Source organism: Catharus ustulatus, chromosome 3, assembly GCF_009819885.2.
Source record: "Catharus ustulatus isolate bCatUst1 chromosome 3, bCatUst1.pri.v2, whole genome shotgun sequence".
Taxonomy (NCBI): Eukaryota; Metazoa; Chordata; class Aves; order Passeriformes; family Turdidae; genus Catharus; species Catharus ustulatus.
In genome coordinates, this window is record NC_046223.1 from 113,649,019 (window position 1) to 113,666,674 (window position 17,656).

Sequence of the window (17,656 nt, forward strand, 5' to 3'; positions counted from 1 at the left end):
GGGATCCCCCCTATCCTGTGGGGTCTGCAGCAGGATCATTCCACAGCAGCACTGCTCTGCCTGCAGCATCACCTGTGCCCACCCTGCTCCACGTGCCGGGGTTTTTCCTGCCGCATTCCCTACGGAGGCGCAACAGACCTGGGAATAAGGGCTGGTGTCAGTCGGGTGTCATCTCCTGGCAGGGAATCTGGGAAGTGGCTGCCTCAGTGCTAAATTTATCCCCCCCACATCCCAGAGGGTGCTCTGCCACCCTCACAGCCAGCCTGCCACCCGCTTTTGTTCCCGCCTGCTTGCGGCAGGAGGAATTGCTGGGAAGCATCGCCTGAGGGAAGGTTGTTTTTTAGTGCCCGCTGCTGCTCCTTCCTAATATTAGCACAGCAGCTGCAGTTTTCTGAGCTAAGCTTTTATTGCAGTACTGTAAAACGGAGGCAGCAAATGGGAGTAACCCATTCAAACAGAGCTGGTGAGAGCAGCTGTGAAAGAAAACAAAGCCAAGCCTATGTCTTCTCCTGCCCCTATCCCCTTCTGTCCCTTTTTCTTCCTTTTAGGAAGGGCCTTCAGACACCCTGAGCTGCTTAGAGCACCCTCTCAGCTGTATTAGGATCCAAGAGGATGCTGGTGCATGAACTGCAGTCAAAAAGGGCTGCAAGTACACAGGATCTTTTAGGATTTTTCTATTAATATTTGTTTGGCATTGAAAAGCTCTTGGTGCAGTGCTCAAAAAAAAGAAAAAACCTGAAAAAAGTATCTGGCAGAGCACCTCTGATGGGTAGTAGGAGGCTGCTGATGTGACAAAGCAACTGCAGTGCCTTTGGTTTCCATGCTGGACTGTGCATCTGACAGTGTCCCACGTGTCTCTTTCTGCAGGTGCAGATGCAGCCCCAGTGGCAAGCGCAGGAGCCCAGCAATGAGGACGTAAAGGTGAGAAATCCCATGGCTCTGGAAAGGCAAAAGGGTTGCAAGAGGGTTTTTGTGATTGTTTTTTTTTTTTTTTTTCCCCTAGCTAGAACTTGGTTTCACTCATAAAAATAGGTGGCCAAGATGGTTTCAAGGCAGTGAGTCACAGGCTATGAATAGTGTGTTTTTACACCTCTTCCACAGGCTTCACCTCGCAGCAACCTTTTTCATTCCCTGGTCTTTCAAAGCCCTCATTGCTTTCTTCCTGTGGTTTAAACATTAACACACATCCAAGTATCCTGTTTGCTTTGCCTCAAGCTTGCAACCATTCAGCTATTTGGAAAGCTTTGGGCTCCCGAGACCGCTACAGTCAAATAACCCTGGGTGATTTTGTCTTTCCTAGCGTGTTTTAGCAGCTGTTTAATTAAACTCCAAATGAGTTGGTTCTGGGAAGACTGAGCTTGGGCAGCTGTCTGCTCCCTGCCCTCCCCTTGGCCAGTTGTTGCTTGGTCATCAGGCTCCTTTTGGGGAATTGGTAGGTGGGTTTGTGGTTGGATATTAGGTAGATGAGCTGCACAAGGGAAAACTAACCCTAAAGCCTGTGTTATTTTTAAAGGGGATATCAGACCATATTACAATTTGGAAAGTGGCCAGCTGCTGTGCTGGTCCTTCCCTTTATGTTCCCCCTTAATGGCCATAGCTGATACTCCATGATAAGCTGTACTGGAAGGGGAGTTTCAGAAGAGAAGGCAGATTCTTTTAATTAAAAATTAAAGCGGACTTTTATTTTTAACATGCTTATTGCATAATGTGCTGAGCTAGAACAAATCCTCCCCTGTTTATTTTCAATGAGGGGAGAAAAAAAACCCTTTTATTCTACCAGGAACAGGCTTCAATGTTAATTTAATGTGAACTAATGGGCGTCCCAGCAGACATGTGATTTGTGGGTGGCGAATTCCTCGACACGGATGAGGAATGTTCAGGCACATCCATGCCGGCGCGGAGGTGGCTCAGCAGCACCCTTTCCCACAGCCTTTAATCCCAATTTTGCATTTTATCCCTGGGTTGTAGGCAAAAGCCTGTTAGTAGCAATAGCCTGGTCTTCCCTCTGTAGGAGAAAACAGGATTGTGAAATGCTGTTGGGAGAGGGAATTGCATGGGCACAGGGCTCGCAATTCTTTTCCCTTGCAGGTCAAGCAAGGATGTAAGGTTGGGGGAAAAAGGTTAAATATTGGATGGTCCTTGAAATAACCTATTTCGAGGGACCTGGTGACCTGCAGAAGTGCCCAAGCTGCCAGCCAGGGATGTCAGGATGCTGGCCCAGGCATGTCATCCCTGCAGGGACTGGGAACTAGAAATGCTCTGCTTGAGATTTGCACTCTGAGGGGATGTTGAGAGGCAGGGGTGGGTAGATAATGTTGGCTACTGTCTTGAAGGAGTTACTGTCTTGAAGGAAGGAGTTACAAGAAGAAACATGGAGAGTACAGTCAAATTGGGAAGCACCCAAATTCATAGAATCATAGAATTGTTAAGGTTGGAAATGACATCTAAGATCATTGAGTCCAATCCTTAACCCAACACTGCCAAGTCCACCAATAAACCATGTCCCCAGCTGTCACATCAACACTATTTTTAAATGCCTCCGGGGATGATGATTTCACCACTTCCCTGGACAGCCCATTATAATTCCTGGCCACTCTTCTGGTGAATAAATTTTTCCTAATACCCATTCTAAACCTCCCCTGGCACAACTTGAGGCCATTTCATCTTGTCCTGTCACTTGTCACCTGTCACTTGTCAAATGGTGCTGCTTTCCAGTGCAGTGCTTCCCAGCAGTGCTTGCTGCTCCTGATGTCTTCAGAACTGTGGAGCTGAACCTTTGCCCTGGGCTCACATCAGGACAGGAAAAAGCAAAAGGCACTTGGGTGACACTGTGGTCAGTGCCAAGTGCCAGCTCCTGCCTGTCCTTCCTTGCTCTGATCTTGGAGTCTAATGGGATGAACTTTTCCATCAGGCTTTAATGGGATGTTCACAGGAGCAAGGGTGAGATGGGGCAAACAAATCATTAATTTGATGTGGAGCTGGTCAGAGTCATGTGCTGCACTGGAGTTTACTGAAGGATCTCACAGCCCTTGCCCTGCTGCCTTGGCACCGGTTGGAGCTGTGGAGCCAGACTCTGCTTTGCTTTTAGCAAACAACAAGTGCGGAGCAGGTTTTACTTTCGCCCCCAAGAGCTGTGCTTTAGGTTTTCATAAACTGAGTGAGAAGGAAAACGCAGCTATAGTGCTCTGCCGAGGTTGCACGTGCCATCCTGGTGCAGTGGTTGCTCCTACCAGGTGTGCCAAGGGCATGGGTTGTGTCACTGCTCCTGCCTGAAGGGCCAGTGCTGATGTCCACCTCAGGTCATCTCCTGTGCCTGTTGTGGGCCAGCAGAACAGGTCACCCCCTGCTGAGGGTGGGCTGGAATGTTTTGGAAGCCAGGTGCAGGTGGGTTCAGGTATTGCATAAAGTCCCCCCAGTTCATTTTCCCTCTCTTTCCTCCCCCCACAGCTGGAAGGTGACAAGCTGGCGCTGCCGGTGAGCCCCAGCCCCGTGAGCCCCGCGCCCACGCCCAGCCCCAAGCCCCCTGAGGCAGCCGTGCTCACCGTGGAGCCCTCTCCTTCAGAGAAGAAATGCTTCTTTGTCGACGAAGCTGAGCCTCTCCTGCGCTGCGACTCCACCTCCAGCGGCTCCTCCGCGCTCAGCCGGACAGGCTCTTTTATTACCAAAGGTACCAAAACCAGCCCAGGGCAGAGTGGGAGGACAGAAGGGACACCATGGCACATCCCATGGGGTCAGCACACGTGGTAGAGCTGCCTAACACACGATATCATTAAAGTAAATAACTGGGAAAACTGGCTCTCCAGGATACGCTTATCACATCCTCATTCCCGACCGAATATCCTGTTAGCAAAGATGATAAAGATTTGAGGCAGAAAAAACATCTTTAAAGGCTTTTAACTCTTTGAAGTCCTGCCAGGGAAGTTGTAGCATCCCTGGATGTTTGAGGGGGGATGTTTCTCTTGACTTTTGGCTCTTGTGTTGGCCTGTCCATTTCTGCATGAGGTGAAACCAGAGTAATTTTCAGACTGATTTTTGTTTGGGATATTTAAAATTTTTTTTCATTCTTGATCCTCTTTGCTGCAGATATAAAGCACCATTAGTCACCCCCCTTTGTTTTGGGGTCTTTAATTTACTGCATTTAGCTTGCTGCATTTAATCATCTTTTAACTTCTGACGAAGGTGAAACACTGAGCTCAGTCAATCTTCCAAATTTATACTTGAGTGTGAAAATAAAGCTGACCCAACAAAAACAACTTAAAAGAGCAGAATTCAGCTTTTTTGGCTCTCCTCCTGCCCTCACTTTTCCAAATTGGCCATTCAGCATTTACAAGTGCTGTGTTTGCTCTTGCAGGATCCTGGCTGGTGCCTTGGCAGCCCTGCCTTCTCCATCTTCTCTCCTCCCCATCACTTGTCACCCTCCACCTTTTCCCTCATTCCTTGTGCTGTGTCACAATCCACAGTGGTACCAGGGGGTGGACTGAGAACAAGCCATGGCTAGCAGAGATTTCTTGAGGAGTTTCTTGACAATCCCCTTTCCTCCTACAGAAAAGAAGGACACCGTCCTGCGCCAGGTGCGCTTGGACCCGTGCGACCTGCAGCCCATCTTTGACGACATGCTGCACATCCTCAACCCCGAGGAGCTCCACGTGATCGAGGAGATCCCGCAGGCCGAAGACAAGCTGGACAGGCTATTTGAGATCGCTGGAGTCAAGAGCCAGGAAGCCAGCCAGACCCTCCTGGACTCTGTCTATAGCCACCTTCCTGATTTACTGTAGGCACTGGGTCACCGCACGCTCTCCGAATATCTGCTAGAGCTAGCTTGGCACTTGTTAAGATGACCAACAATACGCAGGCGGGATTTGTTGTAGAATATACGGCCAGTATTTTCATTGAGGTGTCCTTGGTTTTTGGAGGGAGTGCAGTTTGCCAGCCTTGCACCCCTCCACCGTTACTCTATCGCTCAGTCCAAGTCTTTGCACCCTCTGCCCCCTCCCCGAGCCTCTTTTCTCTCTGTTCTCATTCCAATCAGATCAGCCGATGCACTTTAAAAAAAAAAAAAGAAAACAAACAAAAATATCCAAAACAGCAGTTAATGAGCTAAAAGACCATGAATCTGGTGTAATCTAACACATCAAATTGGGGATTGCTCTGTAACCCCCTTCTGCTGTCAAAGCTGTCGCTCGGAGGGACCGTCTCCCACCACCTCCCTCCCTTTGCCTCGGGGCAGTAAATGGCAAAATCACGCAAAAATCCCACCCCAGTTGTTGCTGGTTACTGTCTCTTAACACAGCTAAGCTTCCCACCCGAGCTGACTTTTTTTTAAAAAATGTACTCTTGTTTGGCTCATATCCATTGCTGAGATTTTACTAGCACGGTTATTTATTGTATGGTTTTTACCTGGACAACGCATCGCGCTCCTAATACGCTACAGCAGAAGCGCTTAAACCACAAGGAAAAGGGTCAAGCCCCACCAACCTTGGAGGCAGTGCAAAGATCCTTTGCCTCCAGTCGAATGTAAGGAGTTATCCTGCCTTGCCACGTGTGGGAATGGTGGGGCCCCGAAGGGAGCCGGTGCTGGACGTGGGGAGGCGAAGGCCGCCGGTGGTGCCGCTCTCCTCGTGCTGTAAGACTTAAACCAAGCTACGCTTTTACACTCGTGTCTCTTGTTTTTTATACAGACGTGGCCGATAAGTTCTCCAAAGACCTTATGTGGTCTCAATAGTCTCTTCAAATCACACTTCACTTTTTATTAAAAGAGGTCGGGGGCGGGGGGGTGTGGGGGACAAAAAGCTGCATCGTAAGAAGTCTGTCTGATTATATTTGCAATTATTATGCTCCCATAACGAACAGTCTGTACTACGCTCAATTTGAAAAAATAATGGTATGAGGGTGGCATGAGCTGCCCCGGGGGAAGGGATGGGAGGGGGGGAAGAGGGGAATGAATTGAAAAATTGCCTTCTGGTGTACTAATTTATTAATAAACTAGGTGTTTGTTACTTGACACGATTCTCTGTTAACCTCCTTAACAGCTGCCTCTGCTCGGGGATGCCTCTGCTCGGGTTGGGGCAGGGGCGTGCTTGGTGTGCCCGTGGTGATGAGGGGGATTTTGGAGTTTGGGGGTTGTGAGGAGGTAGCTTTGAGGCCATAATGTGATTGCTTTCTGTTGCAGCACTGCCTTGAGTCCCCACAGTCGCTGCTGGAGCTCCCCGCAGGGCTCCACCCTGTGCTGGGGTGGGGGACCTATGCTAATGCCCATAGCAGTGACAGATCAGATGGCTGATGGGGCTTCCAGGCTTGGTTTTTGCAAGCTTTCAAAGGCTTTGTGGGCATTTTGGGAAAGCTGAAGTATTAATTTTCCAGGAAGCAGCTGCTGTGCTGAGTCACTCCTGAGCAAAGGTCTTGCAGTCGCAGTGTTTCTGTTGCTGTTACATTACCCGTGTCCTTAAAGTCTACACTTCCAAATAACTCATCCCTTGTTACTCTGTCTACAAATCAAATCCTTAATGGGACAAATGCTTCTGGTTTATAAGACTGTCATTTTGTTTACTTGGCTCCAGAGTGATTTCTGTTACCCAGGGTGCTGTGTTCTCCTTCTGGCTGGCACTGGAAATTGCTGCTGCAGAACTATACATAGGTACACGATTAAAACTTTTCAACACAGATTAAATACAGTGAAAAATAGCAGGGGCCTTTATTGGGAGCTCTGGGGTGGAGTTTTCCCTCAGTGGCAATGAAACATTTAGCTCTTGGTGCCTGCAGTTCTGAGGTGGATCCAGTATCAGCCTGTTGGCAAGAGGTGTTGGGACCCGTGGTGGTTGATCCACCTGGGCAAGAATTGGTAAGGGGAGGGAAGGTATGCAATTCTGGGCTCAATCAATAGTAGGCTTTAAATTATCCTTAGCAGGTTCTGGGAGCAAGTCCAGCTGGGAAGTTAAAAATTGTCCACCAGACAGAAAAGGTGTCCAAAAAAGGTGGTCCAGGTTCTCCCAGGTAAACACATGGGTTGTAAGCACTGCAGCCACCATGCCACCTTCGCAGGGAACCACCAACCCCACCCTGCAGCTGCACTCCCTGTCCTGGCAGCCACTCACATTTTCTGATGGGCTTTGAAGGTAATGCAAGAAGAAAAACAGCCCTAGGAAGAGGATTTAGCCAGCTGAAGAGGCACCACAAAGCTGGTGGTGGTGTGGAGGTGCCTTGGCCTGGAGCTGCTGAGGAGGCACAAGGAAGCTGTTTGGTCCCTGGGTTGTTGGGATGCATTTAATTCATCTTGATGGCAGGTGGTGGAACAGGCCAGGACTTGGGCAATCCTTGGCTCTCTGTGCTGTGCACACTTCCAGCATGGTTCTTTTCTTTGATTGCATCTGGATATTGACTTTTTCCCTGGCTCTGTCATTTCAGATTTACAACTTTTGTTGTATGCATATGTATACATGTGTACAATATATTGATTTACTATATATTTATCTATACATTATACATTTAGATATACTACATAAATATTTTAATATATTGTGCTATTTTTACATTTACATATTTTCCTATATTATTACTATATATTTTTATAGGTGTATAGTATATAAATATCTTCTGGCTCTGGGGGTGTGTAGGAAAAATATCTGAGAGCAGCTGAGCCCCACTTACAGGCAGGGTATTTCCTGGCAGCGTGGGTGGTGTGAGGAGCCACAAGCCCTGTGCCCCCACCCTTCCTATGAGCCATCTCTCTTAAGCCTTAAGAAAATAAACCAGGCAGGTGGGATCAATGGGTTCATGACCTGGAGGCATAACTCCACAGGAGCAGAGATTGTCCTTGTTCTCATCTTTGTCTTATTCAAGGCATCGTGGGCAATGCACAAACTGTGATGTGCAGCTCAAATGGGTGAAATCTTTGGCTAAAATGGTAAAGGTGTGAATGTAAAGATCTTTATATGTAATATGCATAAAAGTGCATTTTATACAAAATTTGCATTGAAAATGTCCTTGGGAGTGCATTGTAGGTGAGATGAGAGGTGGGTTTGCCCCTTGCCTGGCCTTGCGCAGTCACGGTGTTTGAGGGGTGGGATTTGGGTGCTGGGGTGGCAGAGCCTGTGAAATCAGAGGCCACAAGGAAGCATGATGAGGGCACAGCCTCCTCTGCCTGCTGTGGGCATCTTGCTTCAGAGCAGAGACCAAAATTGCTGGTGTGGTTTGCATAAAACATTTGCTGCCCTGCTTGCTGGGGCTGGGGTATGAGGTGTGGACATCACATTTGCCCTTAAGGGTGACAGTGTTTGCTGGGACAAAACCCTCCAGAGATGCCTCCAGCATGGCCTGGCTTCCTCAGGATGGGCTGGCTCTGCTGATCAGGGCCTTTTAATTCCTCCAGTGCAAATGAGCATTGGGTTGTACTTTTAAATTATCTTTTCCGCCTTTTTTTTAACCCCCATGAATTGCAGGTGCTCTCTGCAGAAGACATCTTGTACACTTTCCTCCTACCTTAGCCAAACTGGAGTTTATCCTAACGGGGAATTAATTGCAACCCTCTGGGTGTGGCTGCTTACATCCCGGTGAGAAAAGCACCCTGGGGTCTTCTGGGAGGTCATTCCCCGCTCTGTCTCTGTATTTCAGCCAATTCTCTGTGCATTGCAGCAGTGTCTGTGTAGGAGGGGTGTCTGTGCAGCCTCTGTGTGAACAACTTGTGGGGAGATGCTGAGGATGTCCTGTGGTGTGGGATGTGGGGATATTGTGGGGTGTGGGGATATTTGGGGTCTGTGCCCGAGCTGTGCAGTGTGTGGGAGGGAGGCAGGTTGGTACAGGCACAGCTCACCCTAAAATCCTCCTCTGGCATGGCTTGGCCACAAGCTTTATGCCACAAAGGGTTTGCAGCTGGTTTTCTCTCCTCTTGGACTTCGCTCCTGTGAATGCCTCGAGGGGGAAGTTTCCAGGGCAACTGTTAGGAAATGGGAAGATGGAGGAGAAATAAGAAGAACTATAATTTGTGTACTCATTAAGTACCTGCCTGATGGCAACCCCTGAGGTGTTCATCACACCATGTAGGACACAGCTGCTACTTCTCTGTGTGAGCATCCATGAGCTTTATAGTTTCTTCTGGGATACTCTAATTTAATTCTCTTTACTTTCTGGGGTGGAGGGAGCTGGGTGGATAATGAAGGACCTGCCTGTTCTGGAAGCCATGGATGTTTCTGGCAGCTCACAGTTGTGCCCCAAGCCCCTGTAGTCAATGCTTGTGTCTCTGCTCCTGCTCCCCCATTTCTGCTCCAAACCCCTCAGGGGAACTCCTTGGCTGCTGCAGCAGCTTCTCCTGTCTGCTCTCTGCCCTCTGTGGATGAGATTAACTTTGCCTGGCTTTAATTTGAAGGGAATAATCTATAAGTATGCTGGTCTCAAAATACATTTCTGGGCACAGGAGCTTTTGCCAGGACCTGCCAGGCTCAGTGGGAAGCAGGACTGGGGCAGGATGTTCATCTGCCTGATTTTGTTTCTGGCAGCTCTGATCTTTCCAGGCTAATACTTGGCAAGAATGATATTAACTAAACCACTGATATTCCAGGGTACTTCAGCAGCTGATGAATGCTTTTTGTGGCTTCTTCTCTTACTGATAATTTATTTTAAGAATATCAAGCTGTCTTACCACTCTCCCTGGTGAGCAGAGTTCCAGGTGCCTTTCTACTGAGGCTGGCAGTGCTACTGTCATTCTGCAAGTGGGGAAACTTGAAGGACAGAGATCAAGTCCCATTAGCAAACTGATCAGAAAAAAAAAATTCAGGGTGAAGTTCAGAGAAAAGTTATGCCCCAATAGCTCCCATACCAGCCTGACTCGAGGAGCGTATGGGTAAGATTTGGGGTGTAATGAGCCCCAGCAAAAGGAGAAGGATGGAGGCAATGTTCCAAAGCCATGCTTTCCATTTATTAATTTGCTCTTTAAATGAGATTTTTGAGCTGGGAATAAATCTGAAATTTGGGCATGGAGCAATTTGGCTTTGTAAAGCAAAAGAACTCCACAGAGCCAGGGAACTCATACCTGAAAATCACAGCTGTCCACAAGTGGTGAAAACCCTATTTTTTAACTCCTTTGGTGTTTTTTCTCCTTTTCTTCCTTTCCCAAGGACCTTCCCCTACACCTGGCCATCATTTCTGTGGCAGGAAGATGGTGGAGCAGGGATTGGCAGTGATGGGAAGAGGATGCACTGATGTCTGCCAACCTCCAGGACAGGTGGCACCTCCAAACTGACCTGTGGGCAGGGAGCACCCACCTGCCCTCTGCTCCCTGGATGGGCCCTGCAAGCAGGCTGGCAGCCTGTGAGTTGTCCTGAGCTGGAATCAGGCTTGGGAACCACCCAAAAATTCAAAAGTCTGGACAGTAAAGATGAATTAACCCACCCACATTAGTCACATCCCCTAAGGAGGTGCAAGAATGGGACATCAGCTCTTTCCCCTACCCTTGCTGTTGCCATCTTAAAAAATTTCCTTTTTAAAAATGCCATTTAAACTTAAAAATGGTTTTCCTCTTTAATTTTTTCCCCTTTTTCCTCCTTCTCACCTCTGCTTTCTTCTGCTTGAATACATGGGAAGTTTCTTTTAATTAAATGTATCTGTGGGCAGATAATCCTATTTTGCTCAAGTGTCAATATGGTCCTTTAGCTAAAATAAATATTTTCCCTGCCTGATATTTATCCTCCCCTGGCCGCCCCTTGGCTCCTTCCTGGAGGTATTTGAAGACTGTGATACCATTCCCTAGCTTGTTTTTAATTTTTCTGGGCTCAGGTCAGGTTTTATCAGGGTTCTGTGTCATGCCTGGGCATTTAAGAGGTTCCCATTTTGCTGCTGCTGCTGTGGACCTTGGTCCTCCTTGGTACATCCAACGCATGGAGACAGCCACATGCCATCAGCACACGTCAGTGATAAAAGCTGGAATAACATCCACCTCTGCTCTAACCTTGGATCTTGCAGAATCAGAAAAACACAGAATGGTTTGAGTTGGAAGGGACATTAAAGCTCATCTCATCCCAACCCCCTGCCATTGACAGGGACACCTTCCACTATCCTAGGGTGCTCCAAGCCCCATCCAGCCTGGCCATGAACAATTCCAGGCATGGGACAGCCACAGCTTCTCTGGGCACCCTGTCCCAGGGCCCCACCACCCTCACAGTGAAGAACTTCTTAATAACTAATCTAAATTTCTGCTCTTTTAGTTTAAAACCATCCCCCTTTGTCCTGTTATTATCTGCCCCTGTAAAAAGTCACTTTCCCTCTTTATTCCACAAAAAGGTCACTGTGAGGTTTCCCTGGAGCCTTCTCTTCTCCAGGCTGAGAAGGCCCTGATTGTCCTCACACTGGTGGCATTTGCAGCCAGGCTCTGGTGCTGCTGAGCTTGTGAGCTTTGCCCTTTTGAAATCAGGAGCCTTCCTTGCTGTGGGTTTGCTTTCACTGAGCCTTGTCTGGACTAATCCAGCCTTCCCCTCCTCTAACTTTCTGTGATTGTGATAAATAATTTATGTAACAGGCTGAATCGGGATTTGTTGTCTGGTATAAAGTGCACAGGCTTCTGCGAAATACCCCTTGGTCTTGCTGTTAGCCTAGAAATAGGGTCATTAATACAATAAATACATAATAGCCCCAGCTCTTCTGCCTCCTGCAGTGACACAAATTGGGGGTGACATTTGCTCGGCAAATGCAGATACTCAGTCATGCCATGAGCGTGAGGGACGAAGAGCCAGAGTCAAATCGAGATTTTCTGGGTCTGGCAGGGAAATAAAAGCTGGTCTGGCAAGAACCAAATTCTGCAGGGCCCTGCCAGACCCAACTTTTGAACTCATGAGCGTGGGCACGTGCTGTGGAAGAAGCTTACTGTGTCCCTAGGACACCTGAGCAATTCCATGCTGGTAAAATTTAAAGTAACCTGGGGTTTGTGCACCTCGTACTGAAAGACTCTCAAGCCATTACTTTTGTTTCCCACTCCATTTGTCTTGCTCTGCTTTCCCCTGCTCTGCGTCCTACAGCTGCATCCCTGAGGATCTCAGAGTGGAAGGATAAGGGCTGTTTTCTGCATCCACCCCCAAGGTTTACACTCCTGCACACGATCCCCATGGGTGAATGATGCCAGCAGTGCCTGCTGTGGATGGCCCTGTGGGTCTTGCACTGAGCTTGACACCCTGACCCCTGTTCTGTTCCATTCCAGACCCTTCTGAAGGAACCAGACTAGGATGGCATGTCAGATTTTAAATGAATAGATGTGTATCAGTGGAAGAGGCAGTGATACAGCACCTGGTGTGCATCCTAAAAGAGCTTTTCACTTCTTTTGGAATGCTTGGCCCAACTTAGAAAAAACACGGGGCACTTGACCCTCCAGATTGGGTTTGGGTGTTTGAAGATGTAAAAACATCTTCCCTAAGGCAGCAAACCCTCCCTTTGGGGTTAGAACCTCTTACACTACCCCAGAGCTGCCCAGGGAGGTCGTGGCATCTCCCTCTTGGGAGTCACTCCAAACCCAGCTGGATGCATTCCTGTCTCACCTGCTCCAGGTGAGCCTGCCTTGGCAGGGGGTTGGACTGGGTGGTCCCCAGAATTCTGTGATTCTGTACTCAGAGCTGCCCTGGGGCGGTGTCCCCACGCCAGGTCCCATCTCCCTTCAAATGTCACCCCCTGGGGTCTCCATACAAAACCCACAGGACCATGCTCCAAACTCCAGGAGCATTTCCCAATCAGACTCATTGGTTAGCTGCCATAAAAAAATCCACCACTGCCATTACATGGCAAAGCTGGACTCAGAGGGGATGGACAGACCCAGGGACACTCCATGACAGGCAAGCCACCTGAAATAACCCCTCATTTATCTGAGTCCCAGCAGCTCCTGGAAAATGAGCTGCACGATCATCACTGTGGCGTCAGCACCGGCTGATGCAGCACTGTTAATTATAGAGCTGGGGCTCAGGCAAGCACAGCACAATTACCATCCCTGAGGTGAGCCATGAGAGCTGCTGGGCTCTCCCAGACCTCCTGCAGGCTGGAGGTGACAGCAGGATGCCATCAAGAGCTGCCCACCGTGGTCAGTGCACAGATTTACACCCTGCTGCTCCAAGGGTGCTTTGGGCTCACAGTCCAGCCTTTAATGCTGCAGCAATAAATTGCAGGTGGTTTTGGGAGGAAGGCCAGATGCTCTCCACTGGCAGCTCCAGCAGGGGGGAGGGAAGGGGTCACTGTGTGACATTAAGGTTTGCAGCACCCATCCTCTGCATCATTAATTCATTTTTTTCCTGAGGCCTGGATAAACAGTAGAAGGTGCTATTTTCAGCACTGAAATGCTGGCATCTTACACCTCCCATCTCTGAATGTGCAGCCATTTCCTTCCAGAGGAGACTTTCTCTGAAAATAGAACGGAATGCATATTTTGACCAGAGTAAGCAGTTATTTTCCTGCGCTTCTTGGTTTTTGAAGCATCTGGCAAGCTCGTGTTACCACATTAAAGTTGCTCCCCATCCTCAGGCTCTAGAAAACCCCCATGGCCAGGGACACTAAAGCACATGAAATTCCTCATTCAAGGCCAGTCCCTGTGTCCCAACACTGCCATGTCCCCAACACACTCCCAACACTACCAGCCTGGACACCAGTTCCAGGCTGGAGTTAAGTGATCCTTTTCAGAAGGTCCTGTTGTCACAGAACAAAGAATAATGTTTTAAAACTAAAAGAGATTTAGACCACTCTCTTTTTACAATGAGAGTGGTTAAACACTGAATAGGCTGACCAGAGAGATGGTGGATGCCCCATCCCTGGAAAACATTCAAGGCCATGTTGGGTGGGACTTTGAGCAACCTGGGCTTGTTGAAGATCCTGCTCAGGGGGTTGGACTAGATGACCTTTAAAGATCCCTTCCAATCCAAACCATTCTATGATTTTGTGATCTCTGAAAGGGCTGAGTGGGGCTTGCAGGATCTCCTTGTAGGTGCTCAAGTTCCACACCAAGGACACTTGCTCTCAGCTGGGGTGATGGTGCAGGGGGTCCCACCAAGCCCCATGTGGTGTTTTGGAGGAGATCCATGCCCGTTGCTGCAGTGAGCAGCAGGGAGGCTCCCCAGCATCCTCCAGCTTGACACCTGGGTCCCCACGGGGTTTTGCTGGGCATTTCAAAGGAGCTCAATGCCCAGCACATCACCACATCTCTCCCCACTGCTTCCCAGTGGCTCCTGGCAGTGATGGAGCTGGTTAATGGGTTCTGCTGGAGAGTTTGATATTTAACTCGCTTCCACAGTCAGCAGAGGCTGGAGAGGTGACTCAACAAGGTCTCGCCCTGGTTCAGCCAGGAAAATCACATCCTGTTCTTTTAACTGGAAAAACACTTGGCTACAAACACATCATGTTGTACATGGAGGCATCTGCTCCTCACCCAGGCTGGTGTCACCTCCCCTGACCCTACAATGAAGGGCCAAAACCTGTCACCATCCCACGGGCTCTGTTATTGATTCACACAACTGCCTGGGCTGCTGCTTTCAAAGGGTGGCCCTCATGGTGCTCAGAACTTCAGAACAACTCACCCTGTGCCTGGGATTGGGCTCACTCCATCTCACCCCAGGGACAGGTTGTGCCTGTCCACGTGTGCGCCTGCACATCCCCACCACAAGTGGTTTAATGAATCTGAGGAAACGAGCACAAAGCCATCAAGCTGTACTGATTTTATGTCACTGCCAGATTTTGCACTCAGCTTGGGAGCCAGGGAGATAAAACACAGCTCGTTTTGTGGATGCCAGTGAGGTTTAAAACCCAAGACAAATTAATTGCATCTGTATTTTTTGATCGAAAGGCAATTTCGTGAAGCATTTGTTAAAGATGCCACTTAAGGAGGAATTTCCTAACTGCACAAGTTAATAACTTTAAAACTGCTACTCAGGCTCCCTGCAAATGGGGCTTTGTGCTGCAAATCTCTTTGAGGCTCATAATTCAATCCTATTTAAAAACAAATTTTCTTAGATTTAGAGCAATGAATATTTAAATACTACCAGTTGAACAATTTTCAATTTTGAGATCATTTCACAGCCAGGAGAGTTTACAGCACTCGGCTACTGCGCCTCGCTCCAGCGTCTGAACTGATCTGAACCACAGCTGATTCTTAAGCAGCTTAAACAGCTATAAAGGGTTAGAGTAGTTTAAAGGGTTAGGGTAGTGTAAGCAGAATATCGTGTTTTCAGGGCTTTGGTTAAAGAAATGAGAGTTCACAGGCTGTCAAGCCCAGCAGCTCCAGAAGCAGGACATGACAAGCTTGGCTAGAAAAGCTCTCTGAAGCACTCTGCATATTCTCTGCCTTCAAACCTTGGTTTATTTTTTCCTGAGAAAAAAATAAAGAAGAAAAGAAGGAAATGAAAGGAACATGTAGAACATTGACACAAAATGCAGAACATAGGTAAAATCGTTGGGAAATGCTGTGAAGGTGGGTTTGCACTGACAACAGCCTTGTTTTGCTCCCTGTTTTTGACACTTCTTCAGTACCAACCACTTCAAAACACAGTAATGCTCTGAAAAGTGGCAATGAAAAAAAACATGAGCTTAGCTGTGCTCATGTTTAACCCCTCTGATGTCAGATACATGCAAATTAAAAAACAAAATGTGGAGCTTTTAAAAACTCTGTTGTGAGCCCAAGACAGATCTGCACAAGCTTTTGGCCAGGGTGATTATTTCAGATGGGAAAGCAGACAAGGGGAGAAGGAGGTGTTTTGGTTTTTTTTTTTTTGTTTTGATTTTTGGTAAGAGATATTCATGCACTCCTAGCCATAGAAATGGCCTCTGTGCCCACTATAATTTATTCCTTTTGACTAAAAGCCATGCATATGCCAGTACAGTTGCTCCATCTGTGCTGTTCATGCTGGACTGTGCAAAAAACATTTCAGGTTTTGTTGGGTACAAGGGCAGCTGAGGCAGAGGGAAGACCCCTTAGCTTGGCATATCACAGATGGATGAACATGGGGAATCTGTTTCCAGGCGTTTAACTGCACTGGCATCAGGACAGCATCTGTGCTGGCACAAGCCTCCCACACCTGTGCCACAAAAGCAAGGTGAGAAACAGTGCAGTTGAGGTGAGCTGCAAAGGCTCTGCCAGGGCTCTCTCTGCTGCTCTGTTTAACATCAGCCTGAGGGTTACAGGAATGGGACAGGGCTGATGTACCAGGCTGCATCATGTCCCAGTCTCCCATGGTCCTGTTGCTGGCTCCAGAAGCAGGTTTCTGGGAAATGCCTAATGACAGGTGATGTAATTTCCTCTGCAAACCCTCCTGTCTCAGTCTGTTTGTGGCTTGGGGAGAGCCTGCAGCTCCTGGGCTCTCTAGGTGCTGGGTGACCCTCTGTGGGTTTCTCTCCTGTGACCACCCAGGGCTCTCAGAAGAAAAAAGGACAAGCCTTTGCCATCCAAAGCTTCTGTGTCAGACCTTGTACCAAACACTGGCTGCTTTGTCTGTTTTGAGCCTGCAACCCCAGCTGATGCCCTTATCCATCTATTTATTTATTTTTATTTGTCATTGGCTGAAGCACTGAACAGCCTGTCCTCTCCCAGTTCCATAAGCCTCACCATGCTTCCACCCACCTCCTTTTGAGGACAAGAAGTCCTGACCTACTCATGTTTGATATTCCTTGCATCCTTTCTTTGAACTTCTCCCCTTCTGCCCATGGTGAGCTGTAATGATGCAGGATGAGGCAGGGCCACTTTCACATCAGGATTATATCCTGACAGCATTATTGCTGCAGCAGAAAATGCCAGCCCTGACCAAATATCCCCTCTGAGGGTTTTGCCAGGGTTTTCATCAAGGATGGGATATTTAGCATCACCACGGTAGGATCCAGGCAATCACTCAACTGGAAAAATAACTCAGGTGCTGTGTAATGAGATCTGACAGAAATGTAGCAGTAAATGATTTAATTACTCAGCCTGTTTCAGTGATGGTGCCAGGATGGATGCAGCAGTGCTATGTCACTGCTGCTGATAGCAGCATCCTCCCGTAGCCCAGCAGCATGCCTGGGGCAAGCCTGTGGCTTGTGACCTCCCATCTCACCATAAACACACTCCAGAAGTGAATTATACTGTTTAGAGTGGGTTTATTAGTGATATAGCTGATGTGTGTGTGTGTATGCACTGAATTATTCCTTACACTGAGGGCCCCAGCAATCCCATTCCTTCACTCTTCTCAGCACCATTTCCCTTCTCCTCACTCCCAAACTGCTCCTGTTTCATTCCATCTTATCTCCATCCTCTCTTAGAACACTTTTTATTTCAACAATAACATCACTGTCCAAGGTTACGATATTCCCACCAGTTCCTACTTTTTCCAGTTTCTCTGTAGACATTCACAAAAGATCTGGGTTGGTTTTGATTTTCTTTCAGAGCAAGTACTGAGCACTTCCAGGAACTGGGTGTCTTCAACAAGCAGCAGTGTGTGTGTTGTTTTAAAAGCATCCCGCCCTTGCTTCAACTAACTTTTAATATGTTCCAGAACTGGGTGTTCTGGGACATGTTTCTTCACAGCTTTGGGCTCTGGGTTGGGGTTAGAGCACCAGGATGTGCTGATCTGGCAGGATTTTGTGCCCCCTCCAAAGCTGGCAAGTGGCAGATCCCCTTTTTCCCCACAGCACTTGGCAAGGATATTTGGAAGTAAATAACATCTGCATCACCAGCATTAGG

The 17,656-nt window shown here is 48.1% G+C and overlaps 1 protein-coding gene across 2 annotated transcripts in view; it reads left to right on the plus strand.

The window, feature by feature from the left end:
• Positions 1 to 6,001, plus strand: part of TNFRSF21 (TNF receptor superfamily member 21) — a 35,694-nt gene extending 29,693 nt beyond the window's left edge. For both annotated transcript variants that reach the window (XM_033055003.1, XM_033055004.2), the window contains exons 5-7: positions 868 to 921; positions 3,448 to 3,667; positions 4,546 to 6,001. In XM_033055003.1, the coding sequence (XP_032910894.1) occupies positions 868 to 921; positions 3,448 to 3,667; positions 4,546 to 4,775 (504 nt within the window). In that variant the 3' untranslated portion in view covers positions 4,776 to 6,001. The remainder of the gene's footprint in view (positions 1 to 867; positions 922 to 3,447; positions 3,668 to 4,545) is intronic.
• The last annotated feature ends 11,655 nt before the right edge of the window (positions 6,002 to 17,656 follow it).